A 25,066-nucleotide genomic window follows, 5' to 3' on the forward strand; every position below is an offset into this window, starting at 1 on the left:
TCCATACGTAGACGAAACCTATGGGGCTCGTTAGTCTAACTACCTGGCCTAGGTAGGTACCTATGGTAATGTCCGTTGGTCATATATTATTACATATATTACCTCAGGTATATATATCATATATCATTAGTATTATACGGATCGGTAATACCTATCATTGTTATCGATCATCAATAAGTTCGTCTGACTGACTTTGAACCCACGTGCGACCAAACGCAAGGTTGTGTATCATTGCGGATTTGTGGCTTCAAGTTCTACTAACGAATGTAATAAAATCCTATTTCAGCTACCTAATAAAATGAATAAAAATAACTTCTTCACCTCAGCCTTACACCGAGCGACGATGATCAGGTGTCAGGCGTAGGTAGGCACCTGGTATTCCCATCTGGATGGACTAGGTATCTGTAATAGGTAGGTAGCTGACAGAAAGCGCTGAAACGCCCCCGTGTTAATTAAAAACAGACAATAGGCTCTCCCTCTCCAAACATGGCCAAGCGGTTCGGGGCCTCACTTATTTGGGGGCCAATGCCCAGGAGCCGCAAAACACATAAGAATCCCCATTAACAAAACGACCTCAGCCCACTATACTATTTGGGGATCTCGGCAACGAGATAGCTTACCTTCCAAGCACGCCGGGGGGGAGGGGGGTTCTTTGGTGCTTGGTGTTGGAAGATATTCTCCAATTGCAACTTCGCAGTCGCTTCTTGTGATCTTCAATCTTCATCTCACTTTCTTGGTTTCTGCTTATTGCTTTTCCTATTCGTCGTTTTCTTCTCTCTCTCTCTCTTAGTACCCGACCGGTCGGCTCTTGGTTGTCTTTTGCATTTTTCTCTTTCTGTCCTTTTTTTTTTTTTGGTTAATACCGTCCCTCTTCTCTCCCCCCCGGGTCCGCCGACTGGTTTCGCGCTCGTTGTCATTTCGTTGCTGTCGTTCTTTGCCGTATCCGGATACCCTCGAAGGATTAGACTCGTTTTGCTCATCCATCTGTTCTATTCATACGCGGAACAGATCCGGAAGTTGGTTAACAAGATACCTACCTAGCTTGCTAAGCTAAACGACTAAGTCCGTTCGACTGGGGTTTTTTTGGTAAAAGTTCAAAAAAGAGGGCGAAAGGTTAGAAAAGAAACAAGCCCTCCGTCAGCTATCTTGTGCTTTCACATATTTGACCTCTTTTTTATCATTTTCCGCTGAAGCTGTGGTCATTTCATGCTGATAAAACTCACCCCGTAATATCTGATTGTGGTGCTTGAGATGGCAGCTCGACTATTCCTCCTCCTTGATTTGATCATAGGAGCTTACTGCCAAGTCTCGACTGTCGAGCGCCGCAATAGTCGCTACGTCAAGCTACCAGTTGTACATTCTACGAATAAAGATGTATTCTCTGATTTCGGCGATAAGCGGGCTATAACCACTGTACCCCTAGCCAACAGATCGGATGTAGCATACTACGCTTCATGTTTGTAATCCCTCGTTCACCTCCCGTGTCTTGTTCCTCTTGCTAAATCAATTTTTTTTTTTGAAGTGGACATTGGCACTCCGCCGCAGCAGGTCTACGTTCAGTTAGATACCGGCTCGTTTGAGCTTTGGGTAAACCCCGATTGCTCTGATCTTACAGGTTCTGCGGATGTTAGATTTTGCCAGGCAGTAGGGCATTATGACTCGTCGTCTTCGTCTACCGCTACGCGGCTAGCTGGTTCGCAGACGCTGCAGTATGGTATCGGTAAAGCTAAGATTCAATATTATTCGGATAACATTGGTCTCACAGGCACGGGTGAGTTACTCGTTTGGGGTCTTATCACATAACGAAGTTGTAAAAACTAATTCCAGGCTAGATGCGAAATTAAAAGGGGTTCGGTTCGGTGTCGCCACTGAGACAGATGACGAATTCGCGGGCATTCTGGGAATAGGTCACGGGATAAACGTGACTACACGGTACAAGAACTTCGTGGATGAGTTAGAGAGTCAAGGGGTAACGGATACCAAAGCGTTCAGTCTGGCTCTCGGCGGCAAGGATGAGCAAGAAGGAGTCATCATTTTCGGCGGAGTAGACACCGGCAAGTTCACGGGCACCTTGCAGACCTTACCTATCATTCCCGCGGCGAAATCTCCGGACGGTGTACCAAGGTACTGGGTCAACATGACGTCTCTGAGTCTAACGCCTCCGAACGGCGCTACGAAGGACTACATCAACAAGACGATGGCCGTATTCTTAGATAGCGGTGCCACTCTCACCCTCCTACCGACCGATCTGGCGAACAGCATCGCGGCAGATTTCGGCGCCAAGGCTACGGACGCCAACGGTCTCTACCCGGTCGACTGCTCCCTCAACGATCTTCCGGGGACTCTGAACTTTGCCTTCGACGGCGTCACCATTAAAGTGCCCTATTACGAGGTCGTCAGGGAGGTCCGCACCGCTTTTTACACGTCGTGCTACCTGGGCATCATGGCTAGCAACGATTTCATTCTTCTCGGCGACACCATGCTCCGCTCTGCTTACGGTAAGTTTTCGTAATAATAATAATAAAGGGGATATTTATTTTATATTATATTAGCTACCTAGGTGGGTATGAAGGAAAGCTAACATTTTAATCCCAGCCGTTTTCGACCAGACCAACAATGCTATTCATATGGCTCAGTACGTGAACTGCGGCACGAATGAGATAGAAATCACCAAGGAGACGGACATGACTAAAATCAAAGGCGACTGCGATGCCCCGACATCCAAGACATCATCCACCGAATCCACATCATCTTCGTCTTCGTCTTCGTCTTCGTCATCATCACCGTCCCCTTCCTCATCTCCGTCAAAAGCAAGCGGCAGCACTACCGCAACTGGAGTCAGTTCCCCTGGCGCAAGCACGACCGCGCCGGCGGGTGAGTCGGCCGCTACGCCGCCGGATTCGTCCAGTTCCCGTGGTGGAGTCGAGTGGTGTCTGGGACTTGTTGCGGTTGCGTTCTGGGCCGTTGCGTCCATATGGATATGAGGAAATTTGTTCGTCCGAAAAAATAATCGTCCTTTTTTGTCTCGGAAGTATATCTACCTAGACCTAACCTAACCTACTAACCTCCATGCATTTTATGAGCGAGCGCATCTAAAGCGGAATATAGAACGTCTAGAGCATAGCATAACATACCTAGTTTAATCATAGTACATATATCAGCAACTATAGTGCTTGCAAGCATTAGGTACTGTCTTATTGATCTACTCGCTGTTTTGTATATAATTGCGTGTATATGGAATCTAGCCTTGATGTGTTCATTTTCATAGGCATCTGCTCAACCTGAAATATTAGGTAGCTAGAGTTGATACGTCTTTACGAAGCATTATTCCGCATATCCTACTTCATCTATTAAGTGACATTCAATAATCTCAGGGTGAATAGATATTTTTAAAAGAAAATTGGCAATAATCATCCAAACAGGTAGGTATAAGGTGTAGCTACCTATTTTCTATCCTCAACGGGCTTCTAAGTACATAACAGTTTCGCTCGGTAGACTCAAGCCCGTACACCTCTGCCGGTGCCACCTCCCGCCCTCTATCTCACCGCGGTGACGAATCCCAACTCAGCATTGTCATACACATCGCCACGTTACGCTGCGTCAAACCGTGCGTATGTTCTGCCGTGTTACTTGTTACTCTCCGCATCATCCCTGATTCCCGAACAGGCACACGAAGATCTTCTCGAATATCTACCTACCTTAGGTACGTAAGGTATGTTACACCTGTACATGCCTCCATCGAGATAATCTCTCTACTATACCCTTAAATGCTCATAATTTCACGACTCTTATTTCCCCCTTTTCCGGATGGATAATTAATAGGAGAGATTACTTTGACGACTTGTACACTTGCAAAGACGGCGATAATGGTGGTGATGATTCATATAGCTTTATTGTACGGCATTAGATGCACGTTAGGTATATTATATAGGAGGTAGCTTAGCTAGGTAGGTACATCAATGTAAAAAAAGAAAAAGAAAATAACGTGGTATCTTTCAATAATAAATACAGAAAGTAGGTTAAATACCCACCGACCTAACCTAAGGTTAGGTTAGGTAGAGGTAGGTATTCAAAAACTCACGCCCCGCGTGTGCTAAGCCCATCCTTCCATTCCATTCCACCCCATCCCATCACATCTACATACCTAGGTAGGTATATGTACATGTAAATATAAATGCAAGCAGGACGGCCTATCTACCTCCTACCTTATCCATCCCTTCCTCCCGTCATTCCCCCTTTTCCCACCGCCCCTTGAGCGGCCACAACGTCTCGAAGACCTCGGCTATCACGTCTCGCACGCGGCCGACCTGCTCCGCGCTCTCGGTCATTACGTCGTCGTTCAGACACCACTGGCCGTACGCCTTCCCGCGCCGGATCGTCCGCGCGAGCAGCTCCGCCTCCGCCTGCTCCGCGTCCTTGACCATGACGAACCGCATCGCGTCCGTGTCCACCACCGCGTGCTGGTACTTCTTGAGCGCCCGGACGATCGTCTCGCGCTCGCGCGCCTTCGACCGCGGCGGCAGCAGCGGCTCCAATCCCGCCGGCTGCGACGCCAGCAGGAACTTGAGCAGGCAGTCGCCGCACTGCGGCCGTTGGTACGAGAGCCGCGAGAAGACGTTGGAGGCGGTGAAGTCCGGGTTCGGCGAGGTCGAATCCGAGAGCGGCGACGCGAACGAGTCCCCGAGGCACTTGTCGACGCTGAAGTCGTTGCATTTAACATTACGAATCGTCTCAGGCCCGTCGAGTGATGTCCATAATACGTTCACGTTCACCTGGGGCGGTTGGAGCCCCGCCTTCTGGAGGATTTGCGGCAGCTTATAATACATCCGCTCTCTTATCGGGCTCTGCGCCGCAGGCTTGGAGGCGTCGTTGCTGGAGAGCTGCTGCCGCCCAGGCTCGACAGCCTCGAGTATGCGCTGACGCTCCGTCCAGTCGATATAACCGTCCGAGTTCTTGTCGGAACGGGAAACTATGAAGGACCAGATTAAAGCTTCCCGGAACCTCTCGATGGTGTAATGGAAGCTCGCAAACCAAGGATATATCTGAAACTTGGACTCCCCACGGAATCGCTCGCAGGAACCCCTTGCCGATGGCCCGGGGAAAGAAGCCATCGCTTCCTTCATAACCCTTCTCGAGACGGAATGTCCAAAGTGGGCTTGGACATGACGGTTGCGCTCGCCGAACCGGTGATTCAGGAGGTAGGAGGTATAATAGACGAATGGCTTCTCGCCGAACGAGGGTATCTGGCTCTTACCGCCGAGGTGCTTGACGTTGTAATAGTCGCTTTTGAAGCCCATAGTAGGACCAAACAAAGGTGAGTAAAAGTCGGACGCGGCGTGAGGCATTCCCAAGAACATATCATCCGACAATGCAAAGAGCTGGTCAGTCGACGACGGGGTCATGTAAATTTGGGATTCGATGGAAAGGGAGTTGAAAGTAGGAAGACATTCCTTGTCTTGCTCGCTGAAGAAGGACTCGTGGCTGAGGACTTGGACGTGCTGCTTGGCTTCATCGTCATCTCTGAGCCAAGTCGGTCTCTGTGGCCGCATGCCTGTGCCGTCCTTCTGATATTGAATACCGACCGAATTGACGAGAAGCTGGATCTTGTTGATGAAGCCCTTGGCGTAGACATCGAGGCTGCGGAGCGAATATCTCAGCTCGTCCCAGTCTCGATAGCGGTTGATGCTATGTTGCGATATCCACTTCCCGTCTCGGTCGTTAAGGGGCGATTCTAACTCGTAACTATGTCGAATATTCTTAAACGCTTCATCGGATCCATTGACCCAGTTATATACGAAGTCGATCTTCGGCTCGTCGAGCGGGCCGTGCTTCTCGGCATCGAAATGCCCAGCCGAAAACCATTCATCTTCCCAACCGTCTAAGCTCACGTCCTGAACAGCTTCCTGGAACGATATGCGTATGACATCGGGTAGCGCATGAGCAACAACGGCATGCTCTTCTTTTGCCGGACGAGGTACGTATTCTGTGCTCTCTGTGCTGGCCTGAGACGTCATCACAGAGCCACCGCCAACCCATTGCGACACTTTGCTATCTGTCGTAGCATGTCGCATCAGCTGGAAGGCTGGATAACTCTGCTTTTCCGACCGGACTGTATTCCACCTGTCTACCACTGCCCATATTACCGCCAGACAGCAAGCTAAAGATATTATCCTCCGCATGCGCCGAGATGTAAAGGTGCCCTGCTCTATAGGAGAATTAGGGACATTTATGAAAAGCCGCGGGAGTATTCTTGGCGACAACATGGTCTTGGAGTAGTCAACAGGACTTTGGCTCCGGCTGGGTATAGACAAGACTGCGCCAGCCCACACCATCCTGAAAATTTTGTTGCTTTCCTTTTCACTTTGTAGCAGTTTTCATCAATGCCCAACATTCACTGAGTGTTCGCTCAAAAGCCGAAAAAAACCAACAGCAGAGCCTTTCCGTTTCAGTATTCGGAACGCGGCTCGGAGTAAAACTCCCTGACTGGTGGCTTATAGTTGCGGAAGCAAAAGGGTGGAATCACATAAGAGTTGTAACGTAACGATCGTGAATGGCGTGCTGTTTTCTCACATGCTCGATCTCGGTAACTACAAGGGGGAGTCACCTTAGGGAAAAGCCTATCTCAACGTTAAAGAGTCATGGTCGTTATCAGTTCGAGAGGGGATAGGGTCTCACGATGGTCGGCGTCTCTCGGTGAGATCGATGAGAGAAGAACCCTCCTAAGCAGGTGGGAAAATGTAAAGAGGAAAGTGTATACATAGTAGGAAACGGATCGACAAGCACACGACCTTTTGCCCACCTGGGTATTCACAAACCAACTGATAGTATCGTGCCCGGACCCGGAGATTCTCGTAGGGACGGCGAATCATATCAGGAAATGGTCGATGGGGACCTATGATTTGCAACTTGCAAGGTTCGCGGGTAGCACATGGACGCCGAGACACAGCACGAAGATCTCAACTTGGTCGGATAATGGAAAAGTGTTTTCAATCCGGGTTTCTAGAAGTGCCAAGCTAATAGGTTGAGAAGCGATTTTCCCCACGCCGTCGAAGTAACGATAGGGGGGGAACCACATAACATCCAGGTTAGGCTCTTGCGCCAGGATGCGCCCAAAGCTGAGAAGGCTTGTTATTCACAAGCTTGAGGACACAATTACCGTAATCGGCGTATACATTAGGTACTTAGTCACCACATGTGTATAGAGAGGAAACACATGAGATGCCAGTACCATCGTGGCATCGTTTAGGTAGTGACTCCTCTTCGATTCTGTGTTACTGTACTTAGCCCGAACTACCACTACCACGAGCTTCTCTTGAACCTGATTTTCACTTACAATTACAGCTCATCATTCTGATGTAATCTCCAGGGCGCCTTTCATCATCCTGACATCCCATTGCAAAGCTGGACAAGGAACCGAAATGTCTCTCCTTCTCTTCTAAGGAAGTCCGCACGTGCCCCACGGGACTTCATTTTTTTGTGTGTGTTTGTGATTGAAGTCGCGTGCGGCGATACCCCTTTTGAAAGACCTTCCGAATGGGGCTATTGGATATTGCAATGGAGACCGTCTGTTGGTCTCATCAGAATGGTACTATGGTAGTCGATAGCCCGGAGGCTAGGGTTATTAGAGAAGTGATCAACTACGGATAGCTGAAAGACGGTTATCAGAGAAATAATAAATAATAATCTTCACCCAACTCGCTGCAGACACCAAACCAAGTACGACATCTTGGCGTGCATTGCAGAAACGCCAGGAACGCTTGGCACCATACGATACTAATCCTCTTCAGAGCTTAACTTTGTAGATCCGGCACTTGCGTCGCTTGCTATTGGCGACTTTCTTTCTTGGCAGAATCTTAATCCTTAGAGATCGACTTAGCTTTTACCAGTTCAGCGGCTCGTTCAAATTTTGACAGTGTTGGAAAAGTCGAAGTCAGTCAGTCAGTCCCCTTATCTCGCAAGTCTCGTAGCATCTGCTCTGAACCTGGTGCGACGTTTCGTTCCAACCATGGTTGAACGACGCAAGGACGGCGGGATCTAGCATTGGATTCCTTCGGATAAGCCGTACGTTAGGCACTTATGTTTATTATGTCGTCTCTTACATACATGTTAGTTGGTTGGTGTTCATTACTATTCAACGAATTCGCTGAGCCTACCTAACCTAACCTACCGAAGTTATCTTGTCTGATTATATGTGTTAGTTATGAGTTTTCTTTAATATCCTAGTTAACTACCTAACTAACCTAACCTATACCAGACGCATATATAGAAGAACCTATTACGTACTTCAATGCGTTGGCAAAGATTGTATCGGTGAACTTGCAATCTTACTTTGTTGCTTCTCTCAACAGTCTCATCAAATAGTCCCCAGACCGAGTGGGCCAGATCATCTCGTGGAAAATTCTTGGCTTATACAACTAGTTAGTATAGGGAGGTACCTCAACGCAAGTAGCCTACCTACCTCCTAACCTAACCTAACCTAACCTAAGGTATTGGGAGTTGGATCGGTCTGAAGTAACCGGGCAGAGAGATTCTCAGCATCTCTCGATAGGAGGTAAATTCGCTTAAAGAAGTGGGATAGTGATACTTCAACGCTCGTTGCTGTATCAAAATTCATAGGTTTAAAAGGGAAGAGCGTTGTCGCGGGGTTGAGTAACGTCAACCATGCATCTCGCCGGGCGCTCAACTAGGGAGGATGAGGAGGCCCTTCTCCCTCAAATACCAGTGGACGAAGTGGATCCTCACACGAGGCGACCGTCGCCGTCCAGATGGAGAAAGAGTCTTCGCTCGGTTTCGCTCCGAGTGATCTTCTGGCAATGCCTTGCCTTCATGAGGCCGAGTTTCTTAGCAAAGTGGTCGCCGGCCGAAGAGTCGGAGAAGTTGAACGCGGCGTCGTCGAGAAAGCCGCACTCGACGGAATATCTTGACGGCGTCCGCGGCGTCGCCTCCCTGATAGTTTTCATCTTACACTGGACTCACATCCCGTACCCATCCATCAATTCGGGATGGGGATACAAGGACAACACGTCTTTCTGGCTGCTGCCGTTCGTCCGGATCATATACTCTGGCGCTGCCATGGTATCCGTATTCTTCGTCGTCTCCGGCTTCGTGCTTTCCCACCGGTTCATCCAACGGATGCACCGCCAAGAATACACAGAGCTGTTCTCCGGGCTGGCGTCGCTGACCTTTCGCCGGGCCTTCCGCTTATTCCTCCCGGCCTTCGCCTCTAGCACGATGGCCTTCGTCTGTGCTTACCTTGGCATAATAGACATCCCGAAGAAGGTGGATGGGAAACCGTTCGAGCACGGCCTAACGTCGTATCTCGAATACCTCGACATAGAGTCGAACCCGTGGGAATGGACGCCGGACTTTTCCGGATTCTATAATCCTCAACTATGGTCCATCGCCGTCGAGTTCCGGGGATCTATGGTCGTCTTCCTACTCATTATCGGGTTAGCCAAGACCCGAACTGCCGTTCGACTAATCGTCGAAGGCCTGCTCATGATCCATTGTTTTGGACATAAGCGCTGGGACCTTGCCCTGTTCATCTCGGGCATGTCCCTAGCAGAGATCGAAGTAGTATGGAAAAAACCCAAAAACCCATCAGCGAGAAAAGTTGTAAATGCGCTGCTCATACTAAGTATGATACTCGGCCTCTTCCTCTGCGGCTACCCTCGAGACCACAACACCCAAACTCCCGGATACATGTGGTCCAAATATGTTTGGCCCTTCAGCGCGTACCGTCGGCGGTACTGGCTGGCCATCGGAGCCATGCTCCTCGTTGGCCCCATGGCCTTTCTGCCATCGGTCCAATCGATTTTCCTGACTCGACCGGCTAGATATCTCGGGCGGATAAGCTTCGCGCTGTATCTCGTCCACGGGCTTGGTAACCGCACAATCGGAAAGTGGCTCCTTGAGGCCTGCTGGGCGTATATTGGCAAGGAAGGGCTTTGGCCTTACGGAGTAAGCTTTACTGTCTCTACGTTGTTGTATTTCCCTCTCGTGATATGGGCCTCTGATGTGTTCTGGAGGGGAATCGATGTGCCCTCAACAAATTTTGCAAGATGGATGGAGAAGAAATGTGCTGCACCACAGATTGTGAGGTGACGGAATTCGAAGCCAGATATGCGAAGTTCTTTTTGATGTTCTTGATCTCGAAGCATAGTATTGAAGGTACTGTACATATTAGTTATCCCAGGTAATTAAGCATTATATACGCCCGTAGCGCCCGGGCGTTATACTATATACACCTAACCTGTACTTTACTCTGTCCAATATGATCTTGCAGTAGCAAATGAATCCAGCCTTGACTATGCTCAAACTAAGATGGCGTCAAATATGTATCGGGCATGAGATGGCTCCATTCTCGGCGCGCAGACTCTCGGGATGACTCTAGACATCCAAATAAACCCCTTATTTTAATGTGAGCAAGCCAGCGTGCTAAACCCATCGGTCCACCTCAACCCCCCCATAATAGCAATCATGCAAGCCAGGGCAGTCACCACGCTAGCGCCTCCATACACATACGCGTGCCGCCTCCGTAAACCCGTCAGCTCGGCCACCCACGTGGACACGGTGGTCAAGCAGCCGCAAAACCCGTCTTCGACCCCTTGCAACACCTGGCAGCCGACGACGCCGCCGAGCGGGACGTGCGCGAGGTCCCACGCCGCGCCGAGGACCACGGTGCCGAATACGTTGACAAAAAAGGTGCCCAGCGGGAACGAAGGCCAGTACCCGTTGAGGTAGAGGGACGCGTAGAAGCGCCCGAGGCACCCCAGCGGCGCGAACACCAGCGCGAAAGTCGCTCGCCCGCGCCAGGTTTCCGCTGCTCCTTGGCTGCTGAATCGGTCTGGCGGGAGCGCAGAGAGCAGGATGGCCCCGATCCAGCAGCCAAACGCGAGGACGACGGCGAATCGGTCGAGGAACTTGCGGGTGAAGCTGAAGGGAAGCGATGGTGTGATCGGCTCCAGGGCTAGCGCAAGTTGGGCTCCGACGAAGAGGCCCGATATTGATAAAGAAATGGTGGTAATAATGACGGCGAGGAGAGCCATGAAGGAGTAGCCGCCATTTCGGGGAGTAGTTATCGGTCCTGCATCCGGTGTGGGCAGGTCGTTGGATAGAGCGAGGAATATATCTCGGATAAACGAGGAAAAGGACGTGAAGGAGCCGCAGAACCCGGTAGCAAGGCCGATGTAGAGTGGTATAGTTTTCTTGGTAGCCATATGGGCCTTCTTTGCTGCAGCAAGGTCGACATTTACCCTATCCGAGCCAGAACCTCCTGTCTCCTCGTCAACGCCATTTTGTTTCGCCCGCAAGAGTCGCAGCTCATACGTCGGAGTACCCCATTCGTATCGGAAAAGCATACGATCTTCAGCCAAAAAACCTAGGACTAGACTGCCTGCGAAATTGGGCCACACAGAGCTGAAAGCCACAGGAGCACCATCATAAAATGTTAGCGCTTGGAGTCCTAACCGGGCGAGAGTGCCCAGTATTGCGAAGAGGATAAGATAGGAGATGGTGTAAATCTCGGTTGCTAATCTTGAAACCTCCTCTATCTTCGGTTTCTCATGTTCTACCTCCCCTCTTCTCCTCTGCCGAGCTTCCCGGCGACTTGAATATTCGCGCTCGAGAGCCCTTCCCTCTTCAAGTGAAGGCGTAGTACGCAAGCGGCGCTCATCTCGGCTTGAGATAGGTGCTATATCCTCTAGCTCAGGTATGTTTGCATAAGAATCCGGGATATCGTAGTTAGATTGTGATACAGATGAACGACGCCGTTGCACCCGAGCTTTCAGCTGCTCCTGTTCCCTAACATTGGTTGGCTGGGCTGGATCTAAACGGTCTCCTAGTTCGTCTACGTCATGGAGGTTCCTGTACGATCCCGGCGCGTCGTAATCGGGTGAAGATGGTCGCGAGATGTCATGCTGAAGGGTTGAACTAGTAGGATTTTGTGGGAGACGTGACTGGCGGCCATCCATCTCACCATCTCATCTCGGTGATAAATATCTCATGAATTTCTTGAGGTGGTTGATGTCAGAAGAAATGAAATGTGGGTAAATTTAAATACTTAAACATTAAAATATAAAATATAAAATATTAGACTCGTCATCCACGTTTAGGTTTTAAAATAATAAGGTCCTTATACTGAGTAGGTACCTAAGGTAGCTACGTCGACGTCGCTGAACGTGGATTTTTCTTTATGATGTTTACATCGGCCGAGTTTCAATTCTCCTCTTGGCATGTATTTGAGGTCATTTATGTTTTATTGTCAAATATTTGGTCAGAGGTGTTTTAAGTTAGTTACCTGAACGTACCTGGTAAGTTATCGTCGTAGATTACAAAGAACCGTATTAGACGGGCACGGTTTTGGTTATCCTCCGATAGCAAACCAGTATTGTATGGCACCTACCTCCTACATAGTATACGATATCTTATCTAAAACCCACTCCGTAATACCAGGTCCCGAACGCGTCTAAGGTTAAACGGCATTCGGGTAGGCCTTATCTTTTAGGTATCAAGGATGGCGGGGCAGGTTACTGATTACCCCTTCCCCGCGTCAGGAGCTTCTTTTGATAGGTACCTGAACAACTACCTGATTATAGGTATTCAGGTGCCAATAGCATCGCGCATCGCACTTGCAAGCTAAGCCTCTCCGAAGCAATGCAGAAGGTTCAAGGCGGTCTGTCTATCGGAGCAGGTCCTACATAACATGTGCATACCTAAGGTAACTCCCCAGGTAACTTGAACAATAACCCAAGTCTTCCAATTCCTGTGCCACTCAGAACTTACCTTCTTCTTCGTACACACACATCTTACTCTATCCTCATTTCCTCATTATTCGCTATATTGTGTTTTCTAGAAGACTACCTTAGGTCCTTTTTAAATTTAATACATATTTACCTACTTGTTCCCTCATCTCGTCACTCAATAGCTAGCTACCTCTAGCTAGCTACGTGGACAAGTCCTAGGATATCCGTCATGTCGCTCCCTTCCAACGTTCATGTTTCCAAGCACCCGTGCTTGGTAGCTAAGCTGAGTCGTCTACGGTCTAAGAACACGGAATCCAGAGAGGTCAAGTCTTTAATAAACGACATCTCCTTGATCCTCGGCTGCGAAGCTCTAGCTACTTCGTTAACGCCTGTCGACGGGCCAAAGGTACCTATCTTATATTTAACTAGCCTACTCTCTTATTCCACAGATCCGTGGGGGTATTTGTTATAACCCATATCAGTAGGTAGTATAGGATATGTACGGTTAACACGGTATGTCTTTCCATAGGGCGAGACTCCTATCGGCTTCGAATACACGACCACGACCATAAAGCCAGAAGCTTTATCAATAGTGCCTATCCTTAGATCAGGACTCGGTATGGTAGAAGGTGTGTGTGTGTTTCTCTCTCGCCATTACTTCTTTTCCTTCGTCGCATCATATAAAGCATCATCTCCTTTCCTATAATTCTCGAGCCTAATACGTGACGCCAAGCTATACAAACTATTCTTCCCGAACCGGTCCCCGTACATCACTTAGGCTTGTATCGTGAGCCCAGCACGCTCGAGCCCGTCGAATATTACAATAATCTCCCGCATCACGTCTCCACGTCGACAAACGAACCGGGAACGAATGCGTCAAGCCTAGCTATCGTCGTAGATCCCGTCATCGCAACCGGCGGGACCTGTGCTGCCGCCATACAGACTCTCAAGGAGTGGGGTGTTAAGCGCATCATCGTCCTATCCGTTGTCGCCGCCGCTGATGGTGTGCGACGCGCTGCCGAGGAGTGGCCCGAAGCTGTGGAGATATGGGTTGCCGGTGTTGACGCCCAGCTCACATCAAACGGCATGCTGAAGCCGGGTGTAGGAGATGTGGGTGATCGCTTGTTCTTGACGATAGGAAAGTAAAGATACCATAGATAGCCCCATCAGCATGAATAAAATGAGGAATATTTAGGCTAATCGCTTGTGTTGGCTATTTCCATCGTCATAATGGTGCATATCTCTCCTCATCCATTGTAGTCCGGTTCTTCCAACAATCCTCGACCCATTGCCGTGAAACTACTCTAGGAACAGGGGTCCGGTTATTGATGGATGAACGTACTTCTGCTGCTCGTTCCATCTCACCAGTCTCGCTATCACTTATTATTACCACGTGTGTTGTGCTTATGTCCCCTAGATCTTCAGCTATCGATCCCCCTCCATATTTGACCCAATTCTTGAGCTTGAGACATGATATAGGCGAGACTTCACCTGTCACCGCGAAGTGTATCCTTGCTCCCCTGAATAGATAACTCCTCAACCCACTGATGTCGTGGCCGTGATCGGCTAGCTGGTTAAGAAAATCCTCCTTCTTAAAGGGCTCTCCGACGATGACTTCCTTCTTTGGCATGGATTCGAGTAGTTGTCTAAAGTTCTTCAAACTCAGATCTCTAGCGTAACTATCGCCAAATTCATCTACATTCTCCTCCGCTTGGCGCATCGTGGCCTCGGTAGCGTGGAAGATATGTCCCGTCTCAAAAGGGAGGAGAAAGTCCTTGTCACGCTGTGCAAGGCAGTCAAGTACCCATTTTGGTTTGATGATGTCTACGTCGCCAGCTTTTATCAGGCTAGCTACTTTGACTACTTTCTTTTCGCCAATAAGGAGTATGTTGGTTCCCGGATTGGCTCTCTGATGTATCTTGCCGCCGTTCTCCTTAATCAGCGTCTCAAGCTGTGTTTTCGACTTCTTAACCGGAGTTGTGCAATCCGTTAGGACGCAGAACTCCAGACCTTCGAATACTTTGGTTTTTGGGCCTTCGAATATGACCGGAGCGGTGTTGTCCTGACCTGCGATCACGATATCCCTTTTAGTTCGCTTGGTTGCCCGTTTCCTGTGCGTTTCCATCTTCATCGCTTTCTCTTCATTCTCCTTTTCGGCTCGTGCTTTCATATCCAAAAAGCCTTGGAAATCCAAACTGGAATCCCAGCTTCTATCAAGTCGCATGCCCCTGAACCGTGGGAATCGCAACGTAACGCCCTTTGCAAACTGATCCGATTCCCCTGCACTGGCTGCTTTGACAGAGATGACAAGAGATTCACTTGGGCGAATCCAAACGTCGGGTCGAAGGATCTGGTATTTATCACCGCCGGCAAGTTGGATATATTCACTCGGCGGCTTCTTCGGGTCCCAGGACTTCCATTTTCCTTCTGTGAGATGTCGTATTTCTGCGAGATCTTCTGCGCTGAATCCGCCGCCGACTCTGACAAAACTGTAGCATGTTTCCGCTTTCGCTCCGGCTTTGATATCGTTTTCGGAGGCACGAAGTCCGCAGAGAAAGGATCCTAGTACACCACCACGATGACCTGATCCGTAGTAGCCCCCAATGATAATAACCTCCACCGACTCACCAAAGCCAGTCATATACTCTGGCTTAACTTTGATCCAGTTGTCGCTACGATCGTTGAGAGTATACATAGACCTTGGGTTCTTTATAACCAACCCCTCGGAGGCGTCCGATACAATTTTACGCAGCATTGGCTCTATTGCATCTGCCGAGTTTTCCTTGTCGTATTTATGTACTTCTAACCGAAGGGGTACTCCCGGCACAGCTTTTTCGAGCGCATTCCGTCGATCTCGCAGGGTATATTGCGTTAGAGGTCGGTCGTTTAAGTAAAGGATATCAAAGACGCGAAGTACTGGCCGAGGTGCGTTATCCTTGTGTGGGTTCCGCTGTTCTGCGATGGCGGCCGTCTTCAAGGTGCCAAATTTCAACACCTTGTCGAGTTCAGGATCCCACACTATCATTTCGCCATCCAAGATAATATTTCGTACCCCAGGGGCAAACGCATCCTTGATATGACGGGTTAGCGACGAATTGGCGTCTTCGAAGCTCTCGCCATAGAGGTAGGTGTAGTCTTTGGCTTTTCTGGACCAGAACTTAAACCTCTTGCCGCCGGGCACATCGTCACCTTCTTCCATATGTAGTTGCATCCTCTCACCATCCAACTTCTCCTCGATCCAGAACTCGTCATCACCTTCTACCCGATTATTTGAGTTGAGCTTATCGACCATCTTCTGGAAAGAAGTAGACATCTGGTAATGGCAGAGCATGGGTTGGAAACATTGCATCAAGGTAACATTTGTTTGGCCATCGGTGAGCCGGAATTTGGGGTCGTAGAGATCCCAACAAACTTGGCGGAGACTCGACGATACACTAAATAGATCCTGCGCATCAGGATGCCACAGATCCATGAACGTCCTCTCCGTGGCTCCCACCCTCGTCTGCTTTAATATAATGCGAATGAGCCATTTCAATTCTTCTGGGTTCATGCGTTGATAGAAGACTTCGAATATCGGTAGCTGTTCGCTCTCGCCGGACGCGGCCGCCAGCTTGTCTAGCATCTCGTTGACCTCAGCAATACGCATATCCCCGGGTTCTATACGCATGGGTCTCTTTGATAGCACATCAAAACACCTCCCGGTGAAGTCGCCTGCGGCACGACCGGCTGCTGACTTGCTTGGCATCCTCCAGTGTAGGAGATCATAGCCATCTTCAGAGTTCCTATCGATCCTCATTAACTTGACGAGTAGCCTGCTAATATTACTTTCCTTGAGCCCGTACATTCCTCTGTCACGGTCGGAATTGGATAGGATCAAGCGCATAGCAGGGTAGATGTCGTCTCCCACCTCTGTGCGCCATCTTGAGATGAAGCGTTCGATGATATTACGTTTTTGCTCCTGCGGAGAAAGCTTATTCTGCTTCTGAGATGCAGCTCTCGTGCGTGCGAGTTTAGGGCCAGCTTGCGGTTTGTTCTCACTTAGAGGGTTAAAAAGATCTTTGCATAAGTCTGAAAAGAATAATGTTCTCGAGTGATTCTTAGGCCGGTTTGGATATCTTATAAGTGTGTCAGTTTATTAGATATTTCTAGGTATTTAATGTACCTTAGATGGGTAGGTTTAAAAGCTGGTTCCCGATGACTTACTTCGCGTCGAGCTCTTGGAGGGTTTGTCCTCCTGTTTCATATTGGCGACGCTCCTCGTCATCGGCTCCCGCATCCCGTATTTTTCTACGTCGCTGGCTCATTTTTCCTCGGCTTCCTGGATCTTGATGATAGTCGTTAAACAATCCAAGTTGATTCTAGCTGTAGAGGAACAGGTGCAGCTGTGTAGGGTATAACTAAGTCACTTTGAGTGTTTGTGTTTTCAATTGATGCAAGTTCATCTTTTGATTTTACATGCCATCATAAATCAATTGAACAAGTTAAGTTACATGTAAGATTTAATTAACATCGGGTACCTTAGGTATTTTAATGTTAGAGTGTACGATGTTGCCTGGTTCTGCCTGCCGTCTGGACTTTGCCTGAGTGACGTAGGTATCTTTGTACGTATCTGCGTCTGCGCTATGCTGTATAGAGGTTAGTACGTACTTGTACCTACATTCATTACGGATGTACCTAAGCTGGGCAGTTAGGTACATTTTGTGCATGTGTAATGTGTAACATTGATAGCAGATAGCCCCAGCAAGCGCTTAAACCCTACTGGCCACATCAGCCCGATGCGGCTTATGCACATTATATTTTTAGTGTGGGGTTCAATCAACGCGTGTAAACGCGACAATACCTCATACAACTGATTTACTTTTTTTTATGTCCCCAACCAGCTGAATGTATTTCCCAGCCCCCAGTCCGGATAAGAGGGGGAACAACACGCCATTAACCCTTGGACAAACGCTCCCTTGTAAATTCAACACGGTCCAATCGACCCAATCAACTCGATCCCAATTAACCCAATTGACCTCCAAACAATCGGGTCTCCTCCAAACTCCTGTATGACTGCTGGTCTTTTCCCGTTCCTGCCTTCAAGACCCTTACGCCCTCGACACTCGTTTCCACGCATACGTTCACATGCATTCGCCTATATCTTGGCCTCTCTTATTATCATGTTGGGCAGGGCTGTAGAAAGAAAACAGGCGACCGCCCCTCCCTCGCAGCCTGTTAGGAATAACCTCGCAAAGGAATTATTCCCGTCAAGCAGTCCTTCCGCTCAGGATGGAGATATTGCTCGGTGGGCATCCTCCTCCCATGCGGGACGTGCCAACCAGTCGTCAGGCGCCGCGTTGGGGTCTATGAAGGCAGCAAACAACAATAACAAACCATTACAATCTAGATCTTATAATCTGCATCAACCTCACCGTCAATACAGACCAATCTCTCCCGTCACGTCAACCCGAACCATGTCCGAACGTTCCAACAGCGTCGCATCACTATGTGGCAATGCCGGATCATTCCGAGAGGTCTCGACATCTACCTGTGTTTCCCAGGGTAAAGCAAGCGCATCTGCCTACTTTGCAGAAGACGACTTTAGCGACGACAATACTTTGGAGTTGGACCTGGATTACCAACTTCCCGCCTCTCTTCCTCCTCAGCCAGCCGCACCAAAAGCCCCTGCGGACCAGACAGCTCCACCGCCTACGAGTCAAATGTCGTGGGCTTCGTCGCCGCCAGAGCATCGCCACCCTCCTCCAAAACCGCAGAGATCATTGAAACGAGATTCGCCGCAGGATGTCCCGCAACTTGCTCCGCGTCCACCGAAGAGAAAGATACCCACCAGCTGGAAACCGGCGACCGTGTCTAGTACTTCTTCACGATCATTCCATGACCTCAGGGAAGGGAAAACGCCCACAGTCACTGAGAAAACCGGTGATTTATACTGGGATACGACACAGGCCGAGATGAAGGAGCGCCGGAAACAGCTCAAAAATCAGAGCAAAAAGTCCGGATCTGATTTGGAAGACGCTCGTGCCGCCATCGAAGACCACGCCAAACCCAAGGCCAAGGCTTCTGCTATATCATTAAGTACTGAGCAACAGCACGTGCTCGAACTAGTTGTAAAGCAAGGCAAAAGCGTATTCTTCACTGGTCCGGCTGGTACTGGTAAGTCTGTGTTGATACGAGCCATCATCGCAGAGTTGAAGAAGATGTGGATCCGTGATCCGGAACGCCTCAGCATAACAGCCTCTACTGGCTTGGCCGCTTGCAATATTACTGGTATGACGCTACATAGTTTTGCTGGTATCGGCCTCGGGAAGGAAGACGTGCCAACGCTTGTAAAGAAGATTCGCCGTAATCCCAAGGCGAAAAATAGGTGGCTCCGGACCAGGACTCTTATCATTGACGAAGTTTCTATGGTTGATGGCGAGCTCTTTGATAAGCTGGCACAAATAGGGCGCACCATTCGAAATAATGGTCGGCCCTGGGGTGGTATTCAGTTGGTCATTACGGGCGACTTTTTTCAGTTGCCTCCTGTCCCCGATGGAGGCAAAAAGGATGCCAAATTCGCATTCGAGGCCACGACTTGGAATACATCTATTGACCATACTATTGGCTTAACGCAGGTCTTCCGTCAAAAAGAGTCTGGTAAGTTATGATAATCTCATCGAGCTGTTTCATAGTTGATCATTGCTAATGTCTGGCTAGACTTTGCCGATATGTTGAATGAAATGCGCCTTGGTCGAATCAACGAAACTACGATTCAAACATTCAAGGAGCTTTCACGGCCATTAAATTTTGACGATGGCCTTGAAGTAACTGAATTGTACGTACCCCCTCTTTTAGAGAAGCATTCGGACATGTTGCTAACTTCCTTCTTAGATTCCCAACCCGCCAAGAGGTTGAAAGGTCCAACGAGTCCCGATTGCGAAATCTTCCTGGAGAGACATATCATTACGAAGCCTATGATACGGGTGATCCTAATATTCGAGACAAGTTACTTTCAAACATGATGGCTCCTAAGGGTATTGATTTGAAGAAGGGTGCTCAGGTTATGTTGATCAAAAACATGGACGACACTCTAGTGAACGGTTCGCTTGGCAAGGTCGTAGCGTTCATGAACGAAGCTACATTTGAGATTTGGGGTGCTCACGATGGGGAGGTGGGGTCGGGCGACGAAGGTGACGGAGATGCCCGCTCCAAGAAGGAAATCAAAGCATACAGTCGTGACGTTGAGGGAATAAAAGACCACAGGGAGTACCCCGTTGTCCGCTTCACCGCAACGGACAAATCCCACAGAATTCTTCTCTGTATCCCAGAAGATTGGAAGGTTGAGTTACCTACTGGTGAGGTCCAAGCCCAGCGCAGACAGTTGCCTCTCATCCTCGCCTGGGCTCTTTCTATACACAAGGCCCAAGGCCAGACTCTAGAGAGAGTCAAGGTCGATCTTGGTAAGGTATTCGAGAAGGGACAGGCATACGTTGCGCTTAGTCGAGCTGTGAGCAAGGAAGGACTTCAGGTATTACGCTTCGACAGCAAGAAAGTCATGGCTCATCCCCGAGTGATAGGATTTTACAACAAGCTGTACAGCGCAGAATCGGCAATCAAGACAAAGAAGCCAGTGTCCATTTCGGACTTTGCTAACAAAGGAACCGCGGCGTCCTCCAAGGGAAAGGATGTAATTGACTTAGACGATGACGAAGAGGCTATGGCAGCATACGGTTAAGGGTACATAGGCACCTAGGTATTTATTGATGAAGTTTGACTATGTGTTCAGCAGCATCCAGGCGGCATCAGCATGGTTACTTGACCGGCTTACCGAAGCCCGGAAATGAGATGTAATGATACGTTAAATACATGAGCTATGGTGGAGTGTCTCGAATAGACTTCTAAAGTTGTTAGCCGGTATAGATGGTTATATCTCACAGCTTAAAGGGATGCCTATTCCACATCACATGGGATAGTTTGTATATATTAATTCTAATATACCGATACATCCCTCACTACCAGTGTTATCTATAGTGTACCTATAAGCCTATAAGTACTTCGTAAGTACACGCAGTATATTGTATGGGGACTTGTACATACTATGTAGTACCTAGGAAGTGACACAACGCAAGGTCGACTCGGCGGGCGGTTTACTTAGCTAGGAAATGGCTTTACATGTGATTGGTGTTGTCACTTGTGGGTCGTAAGGATGTTATCGATAAGCAAAGCTCAGGGCCTTAGACTTGGACTTTTAGGCGTTGGACTAATTAATAAATCTTGTCTAACGGACAAAAGACCAAAGATTAATAAAAAGTACAACGGCTTTGTTTCTACCTGGGCGGATTACCTGAGACGGCATTACAGTTAAGGTCAATAAGGTCAATAAGGTCAACTCACGTGGTAATTCAACTTTGTTATAAATCCAACCACCTGCTATATTTTAACTGACCAGGTGGTGGTCTTATTCAAACTACCCGTGGCTAAAGAGACCTTGTCAATGCTACGCTCTCGCGAGTCGCGACGGCTTTAACTTTGAATATTAATGCGACCTTCGTTATAGATTTCGATCAGTCTACCGACAGTGGTATCTCCGAAAGACATTCTCTTGAGTCCTCGCAATACTCGCAATACCCACCGTATCCAAGATTACGAAGCGCGCTCAAGTTCCTATCCCCAGAAGCGACCTCGAGGAATTCAGACTCGTGCACTTTCTACACTCCTTAACACTCCCGACCATGGTTTGAGAGTACCGAACTGAAGACATAAACACCCTTTATTACCAGGTGGGATACCAAGTTAACCTGCTCTCTCTCTCTAAAAAAAAGAAGAAAGAAAGAAAAAACGAAAAGATCACTGGTAGCGTGAGATACTACTCGCATTCAAGTTATCTTCTCCAGGAAAGCAGCTTATAAACAACCTCTCCTCCTCCAAAGGTTCGCCGTCCTTGGGTATATTACAGGTAGAAAGCAGAGGTCTTGGAAAGGAACGTATCACGCAATTAAAGATTCTATCTTGTACATATTAAACGGCAAGATTGGTCTTGCAAAGAGTCCCACATGCGATTTCACAAATATTAGACGCGAATAACGATTTCTCTACCTTTCTTCAAGTTGAAGGGGAATCCAAGAATTCACAACTCGGTCTAGCGAATAACAATGGCCGAGAATGCCAATTTATCGAAGTGGCTGGGTGGCTATTATATGGTCGTGCTGAAGGAACCTTTCGGCCAACGTATTCAGGGAATTCTAACAGGTCTTGTTCCCCAACAACACCTTACGCTAGACCAAGGTAAGTCCATGATGAAATATCGTCGAGATACGACCTGGACATATCTAGGTAATATATTAACTAATAGAGAACAGCCTTCGGGGTAGATACAAACCAATTCTTCGGCCGAATAGTCATCAGCGCGAATAACGTTAGCGATATTTCCCCAACCCCGAACCCTACTCTTGCCACTGCTGAAACTACACCTACGTCGACAACGGCACCTCCTTCGGCCTTCCAAGATCCTGCAATTCTAAGCTTGACTCCGAAGGCAAACACGGCTCCTCGTCGTGATCCACGCTATCATGCCCAACCTAATATCGCAGAGAAACGAGATCCAGTCATACCTAATCCTGCCGATCGCTTGACATATTCTTCCCCTGATGAGGCGACCGACGCAGCTGCCACTGTTACACTCAGTGCTTCTACGGCTAAACTACGCATATCCCCGACTCCCCATTCCAGGAGAAATACTATAACAGAACCCAAAGCCCAAGTCGCTCCTATTATACCCAACGAACCATCTGACTCCCGAAAGGACAACCGGAGGGGCGCACGAGGTAGGGGCCGACGTAGAAACAAGGTAGCTGATGGCAATGGCTCCCCTGCACAGCAGACCAGCCGAGGGGCAGGTTGGAGAGAGACGCCCATCCTTGAATCTACTAAGTCGTTCCAGCCATTTGCGTCGCTGAAGAAGAGCCAGAAAAGTAAAGTGGAAGGAAATGCCGAAAATGGCTGGGCTTCGGAGGACGTTACGGACGTACAAGAAGCCGGCGACTTTGACTTTGAAGGGGGCCTTGCCAAATTCGACAAGAGGAAGATCTTTGACGAGATGAAAGAGCAGGACGAAATTGATGAAGCTGAACGCCTGGTATCACATAACCGTCTTCCTCGACCGAAGCCTGGAACGGCTGGCGGAAAGAACCTTCATTATAGCGAGAATGTTTTGGATCTGCCTTCGTCGGCATCTAAACCAAAAGAAGCCCCTGGCGACTACTGGAAGAGTGAAGCTGATGATGACCTCGCCAATGGAGGCGACCGAGCAAGCGTAGTAGAGGGTAGTGGGCGCAGTTCTCGACTCCGTGGTGATTCACGATTGTCCATGACGCGACGTTCGCAGTCTCGCAAGGCCAGCACCACAGCAAGTATTGCTGGCTCGAGTCGAGTCAATTCAGGGGTAAATTCATTCTTTCTCTTCTACTCAGCTACGTTATTTTATGAATTAAGAATTAGGCTAATCTGATGCATTTCTCACAGGGCACTTCAACCCCTAGCGGATTCTATACCGTAAATTCCAATCGCCGAATCGAAGCTATCGCTCACCTCCCGATGCAGACGCTCGAGAATGTGGCACGTCATGAATTTGGTTTCAGTGAGGATCTTCTAGCCGAAAATGCAGGCCGTGGCATCACAGAAGTCGTAATGCGTGTTCTTGATGATCCCGCTATTAGACTTCGTGCGGCCGCTGCGTCGCCGCCCAGTATGACTACCGTCGTTGTTCTCGCTGGTAACAATAAGTCAGGAATTCGTGCCTTGGCAGCTGCTCGCCACCTTCGAAACCACGGGATTAATGTCTTAGTGTGCGTGGTTGGTATCGAACGAGAGCGAGAACTGTTGGAGGATATTAGAAAGCAAGCTCGCCTCCTCCGCAACTTTGGCGGCATCATCTTCAGCAAGTCGGAGCTTTTTGAGCATGTCAGCCAAGCTAGTAACACATTAGAGACGGCTTCGCAAGGCTTCGTCACCCTGATCATCGATGCGCTCCTAGGACTTACGACCCCATTTGAAGAACTCCGAAAGTCGGACCAGGCCACTACTTACGAACTTATGGAATGGTCAAACAGGAATGAAGCTTTTGTTATGTCAATCGATCTGCCAAGTGGCATTGAGCCGCAGACTGGCCGTGTTAACGTGATCGACGGAGCTAAGCTCTACGTCCATCCCCGTTACGTAGTTGCCCTTGGCGCACCGAAAGTTGGTCTGTTGAAGGCGCTGGAGGCGGCTGATGACCGAGATATCAGTATGGTAGGGGAATGGAAGTTGTTCCTTGCTGATATCGGGCTGGGACCGGTCATTTGGCGGAAGGTGGCGACCAAAATTCGACGCGGTATTGATTTTGACGATAAATGGGTATTAGAACTGCGATACCAACCGGGAGGAGAGGACGACTAGGTCACTACTTTCCGCATTCATCTCTGCATGGAAACCAACTTGCATTGGAAGTACTTGGTTATTCAGGATGAGCATATATCATCTACATTTACGCCCCTCGCCGTTGAGTAACAAATGACTTGCTCTTAAGGTGGGATTCTTTCTAGCCTATGGAGGCTACGACCTAAAAAAAATCAAGGTAGAGTTAGGCTGACTGACAGTCTATGGCCATCACGACGAGAAAGAGGTTGAGATTAAAGCTACACGGTAAGGACAACATGTCACTACGCCAAGTACACTCAAGACTCTCACATGTTTTTCGGCCATTGTGGTGGTATCTATATGCCTTTACCTATACACCTATACGAGGACCTTTGCGGGGTCAACGGCGAGGTATACAAGAAAGGCCTACCCGTTCATGCGTGTGTATTATCATCATCATCGGCTTGGCCCTAGGATAAGGGGCCAGCGAAGTTATAGCGCTGATATCCTCGTCGAAAGAAACGGCAGCGAATAAAAATATTTACTTGTTGTGATTCATAAGATCAAGTGTACATCTGCGCCCGCTTACTGTTTTAATGTTTAATGCTTCGTGGTGATAGTTGACGAATGGCGAAGGAATCTATTCGCAAATATTTCGCCTTGCATACCTCCTTAGGCACCTACCCTCCGAAGCGTAAGGGGGGTACGAATAATTCCGTAAACTTCCAATTAGCATCTGGACTGCTAGGTTTGTGTAGAGCATGTAAAATGTAGATCTTAACTAATATTATTCTACGATCAATAATTAGATTAAACCGTAGGGCGTGAAGATGTAGGTAATTTGATGTTGTAATTTAAACGTTTTCTACTATCTATTGACACTCGCTTAACTCGTCCAGAGCTTGCAAAACGTTATCGACGTTGGTATATTCATTCATCCAACACTT

General features: G+C 48.6%; 7 protein-coding genes across 7 annotated transcripts; 4 read left to right on the forward strand and 3 right to left on the reverse strand.

The window, feature by feature from the left end:
- Positions 1–1,251: 1,251 nt before the first annotated feature.
- On the forward strand, positions 1,252–3,336 carry F4812DRAFT_466562 (acid protease; the record flags this gene model as incomplete). Its single annotated transcript, XM_047938558.1, has 4 exons — positions 1,252–1,456; positions 1,523–1,771; positions 1,833–2,498; positions 2,596–3,336. The coding sequence occupies 4 exons, from the start codon at positions 1,252–1,254 to the stop codon at positions 2,982–2,984; spliced, it is 1,509 nt and encodes a 502-aa protein (XP_047787403.1). The 3' UTR covers positions 2,985–3,336.
- An 890-nt stretch (positions 3,337–4,226) lies between these two features.
- Positions 4,227–6,263, reverse strand: F4812DRAFT_452511 (uncharacterized protein; the record flags this gene model as incomplete). The annotated part of the gene is made up of 1 exon (XM_047936357.1): positions 4,227–6,263. One exon carries the CDS (start codon positions 6,261–6,263, stop codon positions 4,227–4,229), a length of 2,037 nt encoding a protein of 678 aa, XP_047787404.1.
- Positions 6,264–8,661: 2,398 nt separating this feature from the next.
- Positions 8,662–10,104, forward strand: F4812DRAFT_461934 (acyltransferase family-domain-containing protein; the record flags this gene model as incomplete). Its single annotated transcript, XM_047937947.1, has 1 exon — positions 8,662–10,104. One exon carries the CDS (start codon positions 8,662–8,664, stop codon positions 10,102–10,104), a length of 1,443 nt encoding a protein of 480 aa, XP_047787405.1.
- A 155-nt stretch (positions 10,105–10,259) lies between these two features.
- On the reverse strand, positions 10,260–12,290 carry F4812DRAFT_131336 (CrcB-like protein-domain-containing protein). The gene has a single exon (XM_047929543.1). It carries the CDS (start codon positions 11,970–11,972, stop codon positions 10,416–10,418), a length of 1,557 nt encoding a protein of 518 aa, XP_047787406.1. The 5' UTR covers positions 11,973–12,290; the 3' UTR covers positions 10,260–10,415.
- A 682-nt stretch (positions 12,291–12,972) lies between these two features.
- Positions 12,973–13,889, forward strand: F4812DRAFT_452514 (PRTase-like protein; the record flags this gene model as incomplete). The annotated part of the gene is made up of 3 exons (XM_047936358.1): positions 12,973–13,149; positions 13,273–13,372; positions 13,477–13,889. The coding sequence occupies 3 exons, from the start codon at positions 12,973–12,975 to the stop codon at positions 13,887–13,889; spliced, it is 690 nt and encodes a 229-aa protein (XP_047787407.1).
- Positions 13,592–17,298, reverse strand: F4812DRAFT_131395 (ATP-dependent DNA ligase). Its single transcript, XM_047929544.1, has 2 exons — positions 16,947–17,298; positions 13,592–16,858 (listed from the first exon to the last, which is right to left on the reverse strand). The coding sequence occupies exons 1-2, from the start codon at positions 17,045–17,047 to the stop codon at positions 13,969–13,971; spliced, it is 2,991 nt and encodes a 996-aa protein (XP_047787408.1). The 5' UTR covers positions 17,048–17,298; the 3' UTR covers positions 13,592–13,968.
- A 4,438-nt stretch (positions 17,299–21,736) lies between these two features.
- F4812DRAFT_131413 (YjeF N-terminal domain-like protein) lies at positions 21,737–24,260 on the forward strand. The gene is made up of 3 exons (XM_047929545.1): positions 21,737–22,007; positions 22,082–23,163; positions 23,244–24,260. Exons 1-3 carry the CDS (start codon positions 21,875–21,877, stop codon positions 24,156–24,158), a joined length of 2,130 nt encoding a protein of 709 aa, XP_047787409.1. The 5' UTR covers positions 21,737–21,874; the 3' UTR covers positions 24,159–24,260.
- The last annotated feature ends 806 nt before the right edge of the window (positions 24,261–25,066 follow it).

The sequence above is a fragment of the Daldinia caldariorum genome, assembly GCF_022478825.1.
Source record: "Daldinia caldariorum strain CBS 122874 unplaced genomic scaffold F4812scaffold_16, whole genome shotgun sequence".
In the NCBI taxonomy this organism is placed as follows: Eukaryota; Fungi; Ascomycota; class Sordariomycetes; order Xylariales; family Hypoxylaceae; genus Daldinia; species Daldinia caldariorum.